This window comes from Equus quagga, chromosome 1 (assembly GCF_021613505.1).
Source record: "Equus quagga isolate Etosha38 chromosome 1, UCLA_HA_Equagga_1.0, whole genome shotgun sequence".
Taxonomy (NCBI): Eukaryota; Metazoa; Chordata; class Mammalia; order Perissodactyla; family Equidae; genus Equus; species Equus quagga.
The window spans coordinates 124,276,584-124,297,154 of NC_060267.1; the positions used below are offsets into that span (position 1 = coordinate 124,276,584).

General features: G+C 38.7%; 1 protein-coding gene across 1 annotated transcript; it reads left to right on the plus strand.

The window, feature by feature from the left end:
- The first annotated feature begins 20 nt into the window (after positions 1–20).
- THOC7 (THO complex subunit 7) lies at positions 21–20,008 on the plus strand. The gene is made up of 8 exons (XM_046637646.1): positions 21–193; positions 13,551–13,668; positions 14,942–15,069; positions 15,391–15,477; positions 17,052–17,109; positions 18,271–18,337; positions 18,418–18,487; positions 19,224–20,008. Exons 1-8 carry the CDS (start codon positions 175–177, stop codon positions 19,289–19,291), a joined length of 615 nt encoding a protein of 204 aa, XP_046493602.1. The 5' UTR covers positions 21–174; the 3' UTR covers positions 19,292–20,008.
- The last annotated feature ends 563 nt before the right edge of the window (positions 20,009–20,571 follow it).

Consider the following 20,571-nt stretch of genomic DNA (forward strand, 5'->3'; position numbering starts at 1 on the left):
GGCGGCGGCGGCGGCGGCGCGGCGCGGCGAGGCTCAGGCGTCGGAGCAGGCGGCCGCGGGCGCCGCCGTCTCCTCCTCCATGGCTGTTTACCCGGCTGCATTGTGGGAGTTTGACCTCCGCCGCCGCCAACCGCCGCCTCAGCCTGCGCCGCCGCCGCCGCCGCCGCGCACGCCATGGGAGCCGTGACTGACGGTGAGGCCCACTCGCCGCCGCCCCGGCCCGTTCCCTGGAGCCCCGCGGCCTCCCCGGGGGCCCCCGGCCTCCCCCGCCGCTTCCGGGACCCCCTCGGCCTCCGCGATCTGACCCCTGGGAGCCGCAGGCTTCCCCAGCCACTTCCCCCGAGCCCCTCATCCCCCTCGGAGGCCCTTGGACTCCCCGGCCCGCACTCGGGAGGCCGCGCCGGGAGTGGGGAGGGGGCGCTGAGAGCATCGTCGGGGGGCTGGGAGCACACGTGGGGGCCCGGGAAGCGCTGCGTGGGCGGGTGGTACCCGGAAGGGATCCGGGCTGTCGGAGCATGTGGCGAGGGAGCTCTAGGTAGGGGTGGCGGGGTCCGAGGAGCAGCGAAGGGGAGAAAGTGGGGCAGGTCCTGGAGCTGGGGGTCCGGAGGGCCTGTGGAGGGCTGGGAGGGAGTGGGAACTCCAGGGATGGGGCGGGGGTTTCGGGGCAAGCCGGGAAGGAAGGGAGAGGTTCCAGGATGAGAGCATTAGGGGTGTCAGCGTACAGAGGGTGACACCTGGAGGAGTCCTCTGGACAGACTGGAAGGGCCCCAGGCAATGGGGTGGATCGCAATGAAGTACAGAAATTAGCCCTGCATTGGAGGTGGGGAGAGGGAGCTGGGGACCAGATCTAAAAGAGAATAGATGTGGGCAGCGTATATCTGGAGGACACTCGGAGTGTACATGGGGGATTTGAAGAGTCAGTATAGGGATGGGGACACCTAGGGTAGATCAGGACAGTCAAAGAGGTGTGTGTGTGTATGTCTTTGGGGGAGGGTGGATGTTTTTGGTGTCAGCTGGAAGGAGGGGGGTAAAAGGCTGGGTTGGTGAAAAGTTGTGAGGGCAGTTTAGGAAGGTGGACTAATGTGAGGAGGGGCCCAAGGTGTGGTCTACAGACTGAGAGCAGAAATAAAATAGAGTGATCCTTGGGGAAGGTGGACAGGCGTGATGAGCAACTGCAGGAGGAACCTAAGAAGGTATCCAGTTGAGGAGGAAGGAAGTCCTTTGACATCTGGGAAGGGGAGATCTCGGGGTACTGGGTCTATTTGAAGAAAGGATGACCAATAACTGTAGATGCCCTTGAAGAGGCCACTTCTGGAGGGTTAGGGGTAGACAGGGTCTCCATATTAAGGGACCAGGCAATGCGAAGAAGAGTAATAGGCCCAAATTTGTGGATGTGATAAGAATAGTGAAGTGGGAGGCTCTGAAAGGTCCAGGAACTTGATGAGAAATTTTTAACTCTGCTTTATTACAGTTTCATTTATTCAGTAGATATTCGTCCTACCTGGGCTAGGTTTTGGGATTGGCAGAATGGACAGGCAAGACCTTTTTCCCCTCTGAGTTCCAGTCAAGTGGGAAAGACCCGTGGATAATTAGTTTTAAGGGTGGCAAATGTTACCACAAGGGAAGTCCAAGGTTGGGGACTGTAGAAGCGTGTAACAAAGATTGCTCATCCATTCTCAGAGATCAGAAAACCTCGCTGGAAAAATTACTCTTAATCCCTTTTTTGAAGGATAAATAGATGTAGTTTGGACTGATGTGTTCCAGGTGGGAAACCGTTTGTGCAAAGGCTGTGAAGTATTGGAAGAACTCAAAGATGACAAATATTGGCTAGAATTTAGAAAATTATGAGCCAGAGATTTCAGAAGGCAATGGGAAACTACTGAAAGTTTTAACAGTGGTATGGTGTGATCAGATTTGCTTTAAAAAAACAATCACCACATTCTCCTATGTGAAGAATGATGCCGGGAAGAGAAAATGAGGAGATAAGTAGGTTCCCTCTCTCATTTCTAACATTTGTGTAGTGTTTACCATATGTCAAGCAGTATTCTAATTCTTGTCCCCACTTTACAGATGAAACTGGGACACTAAGGTGTTCAGTAACTTGCTCAAGGCTGCACAGGTAGTAAGTTAAAGAGCCTGGGTTCAAAACCAGGCAGTCTGGCTCCAGAATTCTTGCTCTTCGCCATTATGCGTCTTGTCTCTCAGCTACTGCTGCAGTGGTTCTAATAAGAGGTGATGGGGGTGCGGACCAAGAGGGAATGCAGAGTGATGAGGTGGGAGAGAAATTTATGAGGTAGAATGTTAGGACGTCAGTGAGTGAGTGTTGTGAGGTGAAGGGCTGAGGATTATCCCAGGTTTCTGATTTGAGTGACTGTGTGCTTGTTACATGCTACTTCTCTATTCATTGAGGTAGAAAACTCCAAAGAGGTGCTGGCTGGTGGCACAGCGGTTAAGTGCGCACGTTCCGCTTTGGAGGCCCAGGGTTCGAGGTTCGGATCCCGGGTGCGGACATGGCACCACTTGACAAGCCATGCTGTGGCAGGCGTCTCACATATAAAGTAGAGGAAGATGGGCACGGATGTTAGCTCAGGGCCAGTCTTCCTCAGCAAAAAGAGGAGGATTGGCAGCCGTTAGCTCAGGGCTAATCTTCCTCAAAAAAAAAAAAAGGAAAACTCCAAAGAAGGGATAGGTTTTGTCAGATGGGACATGAGGAAGGAAGATGAGTTCTAGTAAACATACTGACTGCTGTCAAGTGCCCCCCCTCCCCGACATCCCCACATCGGTGGAGTCCACAGGAACCCCCACTCTGCCACTTAAAAGCTGTCTGACCTTATGCAGGTTAATTAACCTCTTTGAGCGTCAGTTTCATTCCTTGTAAATGGAGATAATAATAAAATCTACTTCATAGGGTCGTTTTGAGGATTAAGTGCAATAAAAGTCGTAAAGTGCTTTGCATTGTGTCGGACACATAGTAATGTTCAGTAAATACTGTTAAATGTCAGAGTCACTTTCCTTTGTCCTCCACTTTCCTTTGATGAGGACCGTGCCTTCTTCCTCTCTTTATCTGCACAGATTGCCCTTCCCTGACTTTTCTACCCGGTGCCCGACCATTTATTCTTCAAGACCCACCTCCAATATTTCCCTCTTCTCTTTTCTAGAACCAGTTGATCTTTCACCTAATAACCATGTTATTTTATGCATATTGCTGCTTAATTTACTTATAGTGCATATTCCAGGAAATGCCTAAGGCAGCTCACCATAATGAGAAAACATAAAATAGATTGATGAGGAAACAGGGCATAAAGAAAATTGAGATTAGGAAAAACAAGAGGCAGTTAGAAGTGTGGGTGATCCTCAAAATGCAATGGGGAAAGTCTGGCACGTTAATTAAGAAAGCTGCAGGCGCCGTTGTTTCTGTAGCAGTCTATACCAAGGGGCAGGAGCAGGTCCCTTCTGTGATCTAGTGTTCATGAGAGAAGGCAACATTAGATATCAGGACAAGCAGTTTTTCTGATTTAAACACTAGATAAAAACGTTCTCTTTAGGGTCATCATAAAGAAAAGCCAGTGTCATATCTGTAACTTCTTTTCAGCGCTGAGGATCATAGCTGATGTGTTTCTTAGCACATCCCTTACTAGGTCAGAGAAGGCTAACTCAGAGTTTAGGAAGGCATTCTCAAGTCAATAGACCATATGGTTTAGGTGGGTAGCTCTGCTGGACTGCCTTAATTCGGGACAAGGTTTTTTTGCTTGTTTGTTTTAAGAATATCTAGACCACAGAGAAAAGGAGGAATTACACCTTCTTCAGGTAATCTTCTATAAACATTGTTTTTCTCAACTGAGCTTTGAGTAAAAAGCAAGCAGAAGTGAGTAATATGTGTGATAGGTCAACAAATCTATTGCATACCTTCTAGGCACATTGTGTGGTGCTGGTTACAGCAGTAAACTATACAGAGGAAGGCCTGGCTCCTGCCTGGGGAAGAGAAGCAATAGTGTACAATAAAATTAGTAAGTAAGATAAGTTCTGAGAAAGAACGTAATTGTGAAATTAAGTACTGAGAATGAACTAGATGGAATGATGGCAGAGAATAATGGGGGAAGGCTGCCGACAATTAGGCTAAAATAGGGTAATCAGGTATGACCTCCCTGAAAAGTGAGATTTAAAATGACACCTGAAGAGTCAACTGTGTGAAGAGCCCAGGAAAGTATTCTAGATAGAGGCCACAGCTAGTGCAAAGGCCTGAGGCGAAAACAAGCTCTGGGCCCTTTAAGGAAGGCCACTGGGGCTGGATCCAGGTGTGCCAGGATGGATGTGATAAAAAAGGAGGTCAGAGAAATAAACAAGAACTCATGAAGAGCCTTGCAGGCCATGGAAGGGAGATTGGATTGTCTTCTGTTGGAACGCATTGGAAATGATTGGAGGATTTTAATCAGGAGAGTTAGTGATCTCATACGCCTTTTAGATCATTTCAGGGTGCTGTGTAGAGAACGGATTCTAGGAAGGCAAGAATGGAAGCAGGGAGGCTAAGGAGAAGTATTCCAAGTAAGAGACGAGGCCGACTTGGATTAGAGTGATGGCACTAGAGAAGACTGAGAAGTGGATAGCCTTGATCTCTCAGTCATCCACCTGAAAAGTTCTTGGAGGAGTACCAGTGCCTGCCTCTGGAGCTTAGAGGAGGGCCAATGTCTGCTCACAAATTTGGGGTGCCTGGCAAGGTGTATGCCCTCATGTAATCCTTACATATGGGTCTGCATATCCAATTGGACTGGGAACTCTTTCTTTCCTGCACCCAATACAAGGACACTTCGGTTAATTTGAGGAACTGTCCTACCTCAGAGGGAAGGAAAGAGGTATTATCTTGTTTTATCTATAGCTACTCACCTATAGATATCAACAACACTATCATTTCATAGATGGAAAAATGGAGGTCTTGAGAAGTTAGTGACTTACTGTCACATAGCTAGTTATTGGCAAAGCCATTCTCTCTCCCCATGTTGCCACCCCAGCATTTTGGCTAACTGAGAAACAGTTTAGATGTTGTCAGTGTTAATTTAAACTCGGTTCACAGTATGTATTTTCTATGCATTAATTTAAAGGGTGTTAAGCAGTGTTAGTACCCTGATAAAAATCATTTCAGAAGCACTCTTTGTAGCACAGAGAACATTAAGTAGGTATATTGATATGCCAGAGCAACAGATGAGAGGTGAGAACGGGGTGGTGGGGAACTGGATGTGGCTGTACATTCCATTTAATAGAGCTTGTTTGTTTTGACAGAGCTTGTTGCTGTTGTTGTTCTTTTTAAATTAGAAAGCATAATGCATGACTATCTGCTTGTTAAACCTTGAAATAATGGTTTTTAATATGCCTGTGAACAATATGACAGAATAATGGAACTGTACTATGACTTTCTAATAATGTAGTTGTGTATATTTTTCTATGACTGCAGAGGTGAAACTACTCATCTGTAAAAGGAAGATAATACACACTTTATAGGGTTGTTTCAAGGATGAAGTGTGATAATGTATGTATATCACTTCGAAGTTGAGTGACCATTTAATTTATTGTCCAAACCAGGACACTTTTCAAAGTGAAAAGAAACAAACAAGAGGTATGGCCATTAAATAGGAGTGTATAAATGCCGTGTAAGTGTCTGCTGCTGCTCTTATTCCTGTTTCAATTGCTGGTCCAATGTTAATTAGACATTTGCGGGCACAGGATTTGTTTAGGTTTTTTTTTCACTGGTGCCAGTGGATTTGCCCACTTTGTTCCCTCATCTGTGGCCCTAGTGCAGGGATTACTGATGCAGTTCAACTATTAAAGGGTTCTTTAGCCAAGATAAATGGTTTCTCAAAGCAACATTGGACTTTCAACCTTGACTTTGTTAGCACTGTACTCTAAACATTTAAATAAATCTAGAGAAAGACAAAGGACCCCAGCACCATTTTTTTGCTTTTCTTTTTTTAATTTTTACTTTAATTTTGGTTTAAGTAATTTACTTTGGCATCAGCAATTTCTTTAGACTGGTCCTAAGTATCTCACGAGAGATCAATATTTACATGGAGTAATCAAACTGTCTTTTTTATTGTTCTTTCCTTCTGCCTTTTTTGTGTCTTTTTAGTATTGTTGACCTTAGAAGTTGTTTTAATGATTTTAATTATGCTTCTTGAAAGGAGGGGCCAGATGTTATTTTACCATAAGGAATGTAACACACTAGCATATATGTAATTTATCTTAATAATTTGTGAGTAGTGGCAATCCAATGATAAATCTAACAGGAATCTGCATGCTCATTGCTTTTACATGGCCTTAGTCTCTGCTCTTAATAAGTCAGTCCAAGCCAGTTTTCTTTTTTCTCACTAACACGTCATAGATTTATTAAAGAACATTAATTAGAATTTTTAATACAGAAAAAAAAATGAAGAAAAGTACCTCAGAATGACCAATAAGCTCACTACTGGGATAACCACTGCTGATTTTCTTAAAAATAATACATCAGAAAATTCAAGAAGAAATATACAAAATGACAAGTGAAGACTTTCTCCTCTAAATCTTTCACTATTAATCCCTCTCCCCAGAGGTAATCACTATAAACTGTTTTTGTGTACCCTTCCAGAATGATTTTTAAATGCCCATAAAAGGTAAAAAGCACCTTCTTTGATGTCAGATTCCTGAGATTGAGTCCTAGCTCTGCTGCTCCTTACTTCCTGTGACATTTAATTTTTGGCAAGTAACTCAGTTTCTCCATCGGTAAATGAGGGGTAATGCAGAGTAGCAGCTACGTTATAGAGCTGTTGAACGGATTCAGTGTGTTCGTATGTGAAAAACCTTTAGAACAGTACTTAACATATTGCAAGCGTTATGTATCTGTTAGTATGCCAGTGTGTATACACACTTTAAAATTTTATGTAAATGCTTCACACTTTTCTGTGTTGTACTTTGATTAATGATATATCTTGGACCTCTCTCTAATTCGTCTTGGAGCTCTTTCTACCTTATTCTTTTGTATCAGTGTGTGGTATTCTATTTTTTTAAAAATTAGTCCCCTTTTAAACATTTAGTTATTTCTAGTTTTTTACTCTTACAAATATTATTACAATAGAGATATTTGTATAGATGTCTTTACATACTAATGAAAATAATTTCCAGAAGACAGGTCCAAGGCTTTATTTATTTTCATTTTTGATACCTTTTTTTGATACACGGCCCTAATAGCCAGCTATTTTTTCCACTGTCATCCTGTCTCAAATTGTTACCCCTTCCGGCGCTTTTCACTTCAGATCCAGAGTGTTTCAGAAACCAAGAAAAAGTCAGTGGTGGCTTTGCAAGTCCTTGCTCAACTGCCTTTAGAAAGGGCATGCTAATCCTCATTGGTAGATCACAGGATTACCAATTCCTAAAGCAGGTGAGGTTGTACTGCCCTGAGGTCTAGCAGTTTGGGGAGGCCCATTGGACGGTTGCTTAGCCCTCTGAGGAGATTACATAACTTGAGGCTTTTGCCACATTCGTCAAGCCTTGACCTGTCCCTAAAGAAGTAAGTATTTCGGAAATTGTCCCACCATTATCTTCCAAATTGTTTTCCTCTTTCCTTTTTTGAGTATTTGCTCCATGATGTCCTGAAAACTTGTTTTGTAATCAAGGTTTTAATAGCTACTGTGAGGGAATAACAATTATGAGTTTTGAAAGGAATGTTAGTCTGGGTTTGTAAGAGATTGTCCTTTCCATGGTAAAATGAGAACACAGTTAAAATATCTGTGTCATCTGACCAGAGGCTTGGAAATGGAGAGTTGGTGTAGTGACTGTAAAGGAGTCATTTCTGCCTGTTCTCCTTTTATGGAAAATGGGGAATTAAAATCTAACCCCATGGAAGGACTTTTTGAGGCTTATTTAATGTCATAAGTAAGTTTCTATTTCTTCTAGGTATAGGTTGGCATAGAAGACAAGGAGTCTAAAATACACCCCAGTTTTGCAAGTGAATATTTGCTTATCAGCATACATGTGTCGTAACTGATTTTAAAGTGTTTTGAATGGCAGACATTTTGTAAGTGTAATTATGGTACAACATACAACTGAATCCAGTGGGAAATTTTCCTACAAACCTAAGGTCAGGTGGAAACCACCATTCTTAGGGCAGATGTTGAGTATTTTGATTTAAAAGCTCTTTCCAGATGGCATTGATTCTCGTAGTCAGCAAAGAAAGTAATCATGACAACTATGGAATGATGTTGATAACATCACTAAAATAGTTTCTAAGTCATTTTTACTGTTTTTATATGGTGGACCAAGGCCCACCAGAATTATTAATATTAGCATTCAAACTGCTTACAGAGCGCTTCAAGCATGTTAGTAATTTATGAAGTCAATGCGTATAGTAAACAAAGCATGTTTTAGGTGTGTTCACTCTAGAGCTCATTGATCAGGTGCTATTAAAAGTGATAATACTCATGTCGTACATGTTAGGAATCAGCAGCAGCAGGCCATCTTTAAATTTAAAAAGAACAGAGGTTTTCAAACTAGCAATTTCCCTTTTTGTTTTATTTGTTGCTGTTGGAGCTATACTCTGTACTTTATATATGTTATTTTAGTACTCATCTCTAGAGAATTTCCTTTTTTAAAAAAATTTTTTTATTGAGGTAACACTAGTTTTTTACATTGTATAAATTTCAGATGTATGTCATTATATTTTGACTTCTGTGTAGACTACATCATGTTCACCACCAAAAGTCTGATTACCATCCGTTATTGTACACATGTGCTCTTTTACCCCATTTACCCTCCTCCTTTCTTACTTTCCCTCTAGTAACCACCAATCTATTCTCTGTATCTATGTGTTTGTTTGCAGTTGTTATTCTATCTTCCACATATGAGTGAAATCATACCACATTTGGCTTTCTCTGTCTCACTTATTTCACTTAGCATAATACCCTCAAGGTCCATTGATGTTGCAAATGGCAAAATTACATCTTTTTTATGGCTGAGTAATATTCTATTATGTATATATACTATATCTTTATCCATTCATCCATTAATGGGCACTTAGGTTGTTTCCAAGGCAATTGTTGGCAATTGTTAATAATGCTGCAGTGAACATAGGGGTCCATATCTTTTCGAATTAGTGTTTTTGTGTTCTTTGAATAAATACCCAGAAGTGGAATTGCTGGATCATGTGGTATTTCTATTTTTGATTTTTTGAGAATTCTCCATACTGTTTTCCATAGTGGCTGTACCAGTTTGCACTCCCACCAGCAGTGTATGAGCGTTCCCTTTTCTCCCCATCCTCTCCAACACTTGTTATTTCTCGTCTTTTTATTTGGTAATAGCCTTTCTGGTGGGCGTGAGGTGGTAGCTCATTGTAGTTCTTTTTTTTTTTTTTTGAGGAAGATTAGCTCTGAGCTAACATCTGCTGCCAATCCTCCTCTTTTTGCTGAGGAAGACTGGCCCTGAGCTAAGATCCGTGCTCATCTTCCTCTGCTTTATATGTGGGATGCCTACCACAGCATGGCTTGCCAAGTGGTGCCATGTCCGCACCCAGGATCCCAACTGGCAGACCCCGGGCTGCCAAAGCAGAATGTGTGAACTTAACCACTGCACCACTGAGCCAGCCCCTCATTGTAGTTCTGATTTGCATTTCCCTAATAACTAGTGGTGCTGAACATCTTTTCATGTGCCTATTGGCCATCTGTATATCTTCTTTTGAAAAATGTCTGTTCCGATCCTCTGCCTGTTTTTTAAATCAGGTTTGCTTTTTTGTTGTTGAGTCCCAGAGAATTTTCTAAGCAGCAACTTTCTATACAGTTTAAGCCAGAAATACCATGACCTTGCAATATGAAGCTTAAGACAAAAGCAGACTGTGAGAAATCATAACTGGGCAATCCTTTATTTGCATAAATGCATAATATATGTCTACATAGGTATATAGATATATCTATAGATATACCTTCAACATTTACTCACTTTTTAACATTTTTAGGATGACGTAAGTTGTGGATTCAGTTTAACATAAAGATAAAGATAGGGGTTTTTTTGCTTTCCTACTATGATCAATCATTGTGCTCCTTTGTATACTTTTATTTCCATAAAGTTTCGCAGGAGTCTTACAAAGTAGATAGATTTATTTCCACTTTACAGATGAAATTAAATGTTGGTCACACATGTACATACATGCAAAGTAAACACTAACCAAAACATCGGCCCCCAGTTTTTGACCTCTGGCCCGTGGATTTGGCTGTAAAGAAATGCTCTTAGACGAAAAAGGGATAGGGCTGAAGTGGAAGAAAGACCTACGAATGCCTTGACAGGGAATCCCCTGTGTCCCCAGAACTGGTCGTAACACACGCCTGCTCATGCCACCAGTGTGGCATTGGCCCCTACCTTTTCCAAACCACGTCTGCTCAGCCCTAACCAGCCGCCCGGGACCTGTGATTCTAATCTCCTCAACTTTTGTTTCATACCATTTTGCTCCTACTCTGCGGCTTTGGTAGCCTCCTAACTAGCCTCTCTGCCTTTGGGCGTTTCGTAGTTGCAGTCCATTTTGTACACTGCCTTCAGCTTAATCCTCCAAGAAAGTCTTGCCCATGAACTTATAGCAACTCCCAGTTGCCTCCCAGCAAGGTCCAAGTCTACTGGTATGGCATTTACTAGTGTGGACTCACACAATCTGACTTCTGCCTGCCTTTCTATCCTTGGTCCCGCTGTTCATCTTCACTCGTCCAGCCTCCCCAGTGTTCTAGTGTACTCCTGTCCCAGATCCAGCCTTTCATCCCCTGCCTCTGTGGTGGCTCACACCTTTCTCCTTGCCTCGATGGGGGCTGGGAAAGGACTTCAGCTTGCTTTCTTTTTTCCTTTTTTAAAACAGCTTTATAGAGGTATAACTGATATACAAAGAGCGGCATATATTTCATGTGTACAGTTGGATGTGTTTGGACATAGGCAAACAGCTGTGATGCTGTCACCACAATCATAGCTTTCTTTTGCAAACAACAGCTAATAGATTTTGAGTACTCATATTGTTAAAAAAAAATCAAATAATATATAGATATTTCCCCATCTTCCAGCTTACCCTCCATCTACCCTACTTATACTACCTATCTCCCTTGGTAACCCCTTTTATTGGTGTCTTGTATGTCATTCCAGGGTATCTATGGGAATATAAGCACATATGAATATATTCTTATTCCTCATTTTTATATCAAAAGAAGCATACCATACATACTGTTCTTTACCTCACTCTTTTAACAAGTTGTCTTAAGTGATCTCTCTATATCAATACATAGTGTTTCCTTAGTCTTTGTTTTTTATAGCTTCATAGTATTCCATCATATTTTTATACCAAAATTTGTTCAACTAGTCCTCTGTTAATGGACATTTGGGTCGTTTCTAATCTTTTGTTATTACGTTTCAATAAGTTATCGGACATGTCATATTGCATATGTGCAAGTAAATCTAAGATTGTTGGGTCAAAGGCTGTATGTTAGTTGAAACTTTGATAGATATTGTTAAAATGCCCTTTAGCATTTTTGAGTATCAGAAAAGTAGCTCAAATTCTACTTCCCTTGATGCCCCAAGCCAAAGAGGGGCATTCTCCTAGTCTCTTCTGCTGTGTACTGTGTCACTCATTTAATGATCACAGCCTCTTCTGTGTGTGCATTCCTATGTGTGGTATTTCTCCAACTAGAGTGAAACAGCTCAGGTCTTTATTTGATAACCTCAGAAATTAACTCTGGTACCTATGGACACATCTGCTCATGGATCAAGTATTCATGTCTTTTGTACAAGTAGAGAAATCTCTGCTGTGGACCTGAAAATAACATAGTTGACTCCTAGTCCTTGTTAGTGTTTTATTGAGACAAAGCTCTTTGGAGGGCGGATGGTCCCATGCAGGCACCACAAATCCAATTTAAAAATATTTATTGAGCATCAGAAATGTGAAGACACAGTGTGAGAGGCTGGGGAGGAAACAGAATGGACAAGGTCACTTCGTAACCTTTTCCCCAAGATTATTTGGCCTGTACAGTGTTTTAAGCACTTTTCAAAAACTTTGTAATTGGGATATTGCATACATATATAAAAGTGCACAGAGCTTAAGTGTACAGCTAAAATGGTCACAAAATGTGTTTGAAAAATTTTTAGTTAGTCACCAAACTTTAAAAATCTCTTGAAAAATCAGCTCTGTTATAGCTTGCCCCTTAGTCATAGTACTTTCAGTTTCCCTCCGATGTTATCTCCCTATTCCCTGAATGCATTTGCATTTGAAATCCCTGGTCCTCAATAAAGTAGGAGGCGCAGGCATTTAGGAGGATGATGGGGCTCCTTGGGGACTTGACAAGAGCAGAGACCACTAAAGGAATCACAAAGCAAAGCAAAGCAAAGGAATTGAACAGCATCGATGCTACCAGACTGCTAACCCAGAGGATGTTTACCTTTGTTTTAACAAAGTTAAAACATGTTTGTAATAAATAAAAACCTTATTCATTTTCTGCATTTTAATCTCTTCAAGGAATGTGTTTTATTTCTCAGTCTCCTCAAATAACATTGTTGTTGATTAAAAACTGAAATCATTAGTTTGTGTTTTAAAGTATAAAATTAAAACACTGAATGAATCTGTAGCTTGAGCAGCCTGTCAAAGCCATGACTCAGAGAACAAAACCCAATTCTAAAAATGTTTATCTGATGTTGTCATAGAATAGATTTTAAAACTGAAGCCATCTGCCTTCCAAAGTTTATCTCCGCTGCACCTGCGCTCAAAAATACTTCTGCCTACACACAGGAACTATTGTTTAAAGATTTTGCTGTTGATTCATCATGCACACTCTCCAGGAATCATTCACACTTTAAAATTTATTTTTTAAAAAATAATGCATGTACATGGAAAAAACAAACTCTACAAAACCGTATAGGAAAACTAAATATTTTCTCCACCTCCATCTGTAGTCCCTCTCACCAGAAAAAAAACACTGTTACCAGTTTCTTGTGTATCCTTCCAAAGATATTCTCTGAATACATAAACACATACATGTGTGATGCGCACAGACACACACACATACATACAAAGCCTGTCCTTTTTCTATACAAATGACAGCAAACTGTATGTGCTTCTCTGCACCTGTTTTGTTTTCCTTCTGCTTAACATATTTAAGGAGATTTTTTAGGCGTCAGTATATACATCCACACTATTCTTTTGGCTTCATGACAATACATTATATGAATGTTTCATAATTGAATTAGTCTCTTAGTCGTGAATGTTTAGGTTTGCAATCTTTATACTACAAACAGCACTGTTAAGAACATCCTTTATCTTTGCTCATGAGTGCACATGTGTCTATAGGAGGAATTCCTAGAATTGGAATTATGGACTCAAAAGGTATGTGCAGTTTTTGTATTGTTTGTTGTTGCCCAGTTGCTGTACAAAGGGTGTACCGGTTTACATTCCTTTGGCGTATGTCAGTGTAGTTCTCAACACCCTTGCCAACAGTTTTATTATCAGCTCTTTTGTCCCTGAAAGTTAACAAGAGCCAGAGGGTCATTTTAATTCACATTGTTCTTCTTTCCTCCAGACGAAGTCATAAGGAAGCGTCTCCTAATTGATGGAGATGGTGCTGGAGATGACCGGAGAATTAATCTGCTAGTGAAAAGTTTCATTAAATGGTGCAACTCTGGATCGCAGGAAGAGGGGTATTTCATTTCCCCATTGTGTCTGTACCAATGTCCTGATGTGGTTTTAGACCATCTATATATACAGTCTTGTTAATATTTCTAATTTTTCACTCACCATAAATGTCCAATGGAATCAACTCTTGGTTAATCAAGAGTAGATTTTTCTAGCCTTTACTTCTCTTCAGAGGCCTGCTCTATGTTTATTAAAATGTGCTGAAGGTGTAAGGGTAAGAAGAAATGAAGATTAGATTCAGATTCATTAACTTGATCACTTTTTGCAGATAAGTGTTTAGTAAGACAAATATCTAAATCAAATTTTCTCCTTTTTTTTTTTGGAGGAAGATTAGCCCTGAGCTAGCTTCTGCTGCCAATCCTCCTCTTTTTGCTGAGGAAGACTGGCCCTGAGCTAACATCTGTGCCCATCTTCCTCTACTTTATATGTGGTACGCCTGCCACAGCATGGCTTGCCAAGCAGTGCCATGTTTGCACCTGGGATCCCAACCAGCGAACCCCAGGCTGCCAAAGCGGAACATGCGAACTTAACCACTGTGCCACAAGGCTGGCCCCAATTTTCTCCTTTTTAAATAAGCTAATGAAAAGTGGCTACAAGGTTTTATATGTATTTAATAATTTTGTGTGTGTGAGGAAGATTGTTCCTGAGCTCACATCTGTTGCCAGTCTTCCTCTTTTTGCTTGAGGAAGATTGTTGCAGAGCTAACAGTTGTGCCAATCTTCCCCTATTTCATGTGGGATGCCGCCACAGCATGGCTTGATGAGTGGTGCTACGTCTGTGCCTGGGATCTGAACCTGCGAACCCCTGGCCACTAAGGCAGAGTGCATGAACTTAACTGCTATGCCACTGGTCCAGCCCCAATAATTTTTTAACTTAGGGAAACTTTCCTCATTTGAATTGGCTTTTCACGTATATAAATAATTGTATAGAGTGAAAAAGTTGTGAGAATACAATTGTGAAGATAAAAAACCATGTTAATCAAAACATTTTAGAAAGTATTTTAAACAATATTCAAACAAATAGTTGTTTGAATTAAGCTTATATTGATAAGAACAACAGACACATCTTTGCGTTTGTAACTAAAGCAGTTTATAAATTCAAGTATACCGCATTTGGAAAAAGAAAACATAAGGGACAGATATTCTAAATTATTTTAAATAAAGTAAATGATTCTCTCAGAACTTGGTATAATTTAAGTGGCAAATATTTGCCTACACTATAATAGTTCAACTTTGGCAGTCTACAAAAAATCTTTATTCTATTTCTCTTTTTCATCAGATACAGCCAGTACCAACGTATGCTGAGCACACTGTCCCAATGTGAATTTTCAATGGGCAAAACTTTGCTGGTATATGATATGAATCTCAGAGAAATGGAAAATTATGAAAAAATTTACAAGGAAATAGGTAAAGAAACTTAAAGTAATAAATGTTTCTGTCTGTAATTTTAATTTTATGGCCTAAAGGAAACAATATCTGATAATACTTTTTTTTTGGTTACTGGGAGAATAATAACGATAACACTATTAATAGAAAAAATATAGTAAATGTTAGCTATAAAAATATATTCTAATATGATACAATACTTTGGGTTACAGTGGTTTTTTTAAATTCCAGCATCTATTTAATTAGCAATGGAACTTAATTTAAAAAACACATTTTAAAGTTGAAAATGTATGGAGATTATACATGTTGTCGTATCTGTCTTTGAAAAACCTTTTTATATAGAATGTAGCATTGCTGGAGCACATGAAAAAATTGCTGAGTGCAAAAAGCAAATTCTTCAAGCAAAACGAATACGAAAAAATCGCCAAGGTAAGGGTTTTGTGGGATTTAGTGTGCAAACATTTTGTTACTGACTGGTACTTTCATGCAGTTTTTAATGTTGTGCGGGAAAATCTTCAGCTAGAATCAACCTGAATTATAAAAAAAGAATTCGGATCCAAACTTAATTCTTTAAAACTATATTATTCTCTAAAATAGCGGAGAAAGAAGGCTGTGCCAAAAAAATTATTTTTTGCTGGCTTGTATTGATTATCTAAGTATTTCTCAAGCTCTCATTTTTTCTCACTGTCTTCAGACACCTCTGTCTAAATAACGTGGTGGTTAATCAGCAAAGGCAGTTTACACAGATACACCAGATTTAGGGTTTTGTTTCTTGTTTGTTTAATGGAGCAACTTTTAAAAAAAAAGAAAAAAGAAAAGAATTTAAGCCCAGTGAGTTTTTTATTAAGTACAAAACAAGCAAACATTTACAAGCTGCCTAAATATCAAATAAGAGGAAGGTAAAGTTTAGTTTTGTTCTGATCTCTTTTGTTTTTAAATTAGGGTATGTCTTTATTGTAGCCTATAAAAACTATTTTAAAATGATTTTTAATGGAGGGGCTTTGCTTCTCCTATAATGTAAATTGAAAGAAAGAAAGATAAAAAATATAATGTATAATTACATTGTGACATATACATGAAAAACTAGAAGGAAATAGAAAATGTTGATCAGTATTTTTGGGTTGTGGGTTTTTCTGGCTTAGGTTCTTCTTTTTTAAACTGAGAATGTATTATTTTGTAATCCAAAAATTTTTTATTAGAAATCATACTTTTATTGAATTAATATGCTGATTTCCAAGACAATGAATTTTACTTTTTAATGAGCAAATTAAGATGATATTTAATTCCTTATTTTAAAAATTGGTTTTTGAATTCAGTCTAAAATGCATGTGGTCAAATTTCACTGGCCAATTTATTGCAAGATATACCAACTTATTTAACAATTAATATCAATTCTAAGATCATTTAAAAATCATTTACAGTGTTTTTCTTGATTTATGAGGCTTTTAAATGAGTGCTGCCTTTCATCATTTCATAAGAAAGGTTAACAAGAGATACATATTAGAAGTCTCAACAGAGCAGAAACAGAGTCCCTGAATTTTAAATCCTTTCTAAGTTTCTGAAATCTTTACCTTTAGAATGAGGGAGAAGTGTAATTTGCTTTGTCTAAGATCTGAGATTCATGGTAGGATATTTACCTCACTGATCTTTTATTTGCTGGGCGAATAGTGAATGAAATCCTCTTCAGAATCAGTCCACTTGATGATCAATAATGACTTAAGTTTGCTATGCTTATCTGGCCTCTTATATTCTGCCCAGCGATAGGTGAATGGAAAAACAGAGTGGGAGCTAAAGTCAAGCCTTGTTTGGAACACTTGTGCAGTCCTGTATCATTACAGTTATGGTTGAATCAAGTGAAACTGGCAGTATTCTTTCCATCCTTCAATATTTTCACTTCTGTTTGTACTGGGAAAGTGACTTGGAGAGATTTGTGATATTAAATATTCTATTTTGATATCCAGGTTCAAAAATCTTAATTTGGTAAATATTTTTATATCTTTCAGAATATGATGCTTTGGCAAAAGTGATCCAGCATCATCCAGACAGGCATGAGACTTTAAAGTAAGTTCAGCGCTTTACTTTGAAAGGAACTAATCTTTGTACATAAATGTTTACATACGAGCCTATGCATTCCATTTTTATGGGAATACATAATATGTTTCAAAAGGAGGGATCAGATCTTCAGTATTACATGTTCTAATACTGTTGGTTAGATTTTTCCTTCCTCTTGCTTTATTGACTATAGTTGTAAAGTAAATGCATCAGTACAGAATGGGATAAGTACAACATAGTCTACTCATATAGTAAATACTAAATTGCAGTTAAGAAGAATAAACTAGATATACACTTTTTTTTTTAAAGATTGGCACCTGAGCTAACATCTGTTGCCAATCTTTTTTTTTTCTTCTTCTCCCCAAATGTACAACATAGTTGTACATTCTAGTTGTAGGACCTTCTGGTTGTGCTATATGGGATCCTGCCTCAGCATGGCTTGATGAGCAGTGCCATGTCCACGTCCAGGATCCGAACTGGTGAAACCCTGGGCCGCCAAAGTGAAGCGCGCGAACTTAACCACTCGGCCAGGGGGCCGGCCCCTAGATATACACTTTTTAAACACGAATCTCAAAATCAGTGAAAAGAAAAACAGAAAACATATAATGAATTTTAAATTATTCCTAAGTTTCTGAAATACAGAATAATAACCATTTATAAAAGTTAGAACCCCCCAAAATATTATATACTAATACTGTATATTATTCACAGATACAAATATATGCATAAAAAAAGGATTGGAATGATATAGTGATTGCCTGAGTGGGGGCTAGAGGAAGAAAAAAGCCTGGGATAGAGGATGAGGGGTGAAGTTCAAAGGGTATTTCAAGTTAATCTGCAATGTTTTCTTTCTTTTACTGAGAAAAAAGACTTATAAGTAAGTATGATAAAATGTTAAAAGTTATCAATTTGGGACGTTTGTTATTCTATTATCTATGATTTCCTGTACTTGAAAAATTATCTAAAAATATAATTTTAATGAAAATGAGTACATATTTAGGAGTTAAGAAGAAATCATTCTTAGTTTTAAAAGTCTCACCCTAATGGATGGTTATCACTTCTTATCCTTTTTTATTTTTAAAATACTATTTACTAACTAAAAAGTTAGATATTAATTGTGAATTCTGTTCCCCCAATTAGCAAAATATGACACTGTTTTATTTTTTTCAGGGAACTAGAGGCTCTGGGAAAAGAACTAGAACATCTTTCACATATTAAAGAAAGTGTTGAAGATAAGGTATTTGCATGTGAATATTAGCCTTGTGATATGTATATATTCATAGATCAATGTGTATTAATTTTTTCTTGTTAACACAGCTGGAATTAAGACGTAAACAGTTTCACGTTCTTCTCAGCACCATCCATGAACTTCAGCAAACACTGGAAAGTAAGTGGGAATAGTCTCAAAATGAATGTTTAACATTTTTAAATGATCCAGAGGCATTTCTTCTAAAATATACATCTTAAAGAGAGAGTACACCTTCAGTTTCAGAACAAGGGTATAGCTAGATGACATTAGGAGGTATTCATACTGTTCTGTTTTTTGAATATACGTAGAAAAGCCTGAATTTGTAGTAATATATGATTTAAACGCACATGTAGTGATTTAAACTAAGAGAAATTCAAGGATCATAGATTTGGAATTTTTCTTGGTTTATTATAGTTTATTGCTATAAAGTTATGATTCAGGACCCACGCAGCAATAGGTGAGTGAAGTAATCAGTGCCTTGTCACATCTGCACACTTAGTGAATGAACGGTGTGTGCTTTGAGGAACTGGAGACTTGCTCTTGGTATTAACTATGGCTCGTTGGAAATTTCTGTGTTATCTGATCTTCTGATTGTTTTTGAGAAAAGCCTAAGACCTAGTTTTGTTTTTTTATTTGTTTAGTGAAGTCTGTCACATAAGTTTTACATTTTCATTCAACTAATAAACAACCACCACCAAAACAGCACTTTTAAAAGCAAATACTTGTGTGAGCCAATTACAGTCATAGGTTGTCATTTTGCTGTCTTTGCTTTAAATAGATTGGCTAATAAAGGATAAAAATGTTTTAATGTATTCATTAAACATGCAATTTAAGCAAATTTGGCTATGATTTTATGTCTCTTTCTCCACTGCAGATGATGAAAAGCTCTCAGAGGTGGAAGAAGCTCAGGAAACAAGCATGGAAGCAGATCCTAAGCCATAGACAGGCTGGCACGCACCATTCCCGAGGGTATTGAAGTGGCAGTGTGGTCTGATTGTGTTTAGAATTTGTCGTGCTCTTCAGATATTTAAAGTTTTGGCAGTGATCTACTTTACTTTTAAATATTAATGCACAGTTCATTCATATTTCTTCACACAAAGGAAAATGACTTCAGTATGGATCTGTTTTTATTGAAATGTCTTTTTTTATTCTTAAACTTCAAAGGTAGAAAGCAGCATCCAAAAATATTTAATAAGATATCTTCAAGCCAGATATATTTTTGTTCTTTAGTATTGTAGGTAGTTTTTAACTGGTAACATTGATTTGTCTACGAAATAAGTTGAAGATTGTGAGAAAGTGGTGTTTTTAGGATGTACATGAGAAAATGAGTCAATTTCTGGAAACTGTTACCACTTCTGTAAATGGAGTCCATGAATAGGCTTCAGGAGGGCTATGAACTTGTGAAATTATGTGCAAAATGTTTGTGGCATATGCTTATTGTGGGAGAGGTTCCATGATATTAAGAATCACTAGTATAAGAGGTAATTACAAAATGCAAAGTAAATCAATATGCATCAATCTAGAGCTCTCTCCTTAATACTTGAGAAATGTCATTATTAAATGTTTGTTGATATGTTTTCTCTCCACTGTTTTGTTCTTTAGGAGTCATTTTCAATAGAAAAAAATGTATTAATAAAGTGAAGAGTTGTTTGAGATAAATAGTCTAAGATGGTCTTGAATAAAGGATTTTGTGACTTTTTTTTCTGTGAGGAAGATTGGCCTTAAGCTAACATCTGTTGCCAATCTTCCTCTTTTTCTTTTTTTCTCCCCAAAGCCCCAGTACATAGTTGTAGTATCGTAGTTGTAAGTCTTTCTAATTCTTCTATGTGGGATGTCACCATAGCGTGGCTTGATGAGTGGTGTGTAGGTCCACACCAAGGATCTGAACCAGTGAAGCCCAGGCCGCCGAAGTGGAACACGTAAACTTAACCACTATGCCAACAGGCCGGCCCCTGTGATCTTTTTAAAAATTAAGCTAAGGCTGAATCACTTGTAATTTTCTTAAATATTGAATTACATGTTCAATACTTGTTAGGTTCCATCCTTATCCATTTATTTTAGTTCAGAAACATGACGCTTTGCATGAATCATATCTTAATAATGTTACATTTTTGTAATTTTAATAAGAATTCTTATCTTTAAAATGAGAGTTTAAATTAGCTCAGTAGTAGTCGTATTAAAAGTGTCATAATACCTTTAAATGCTTCCTCTAATTTCATCTA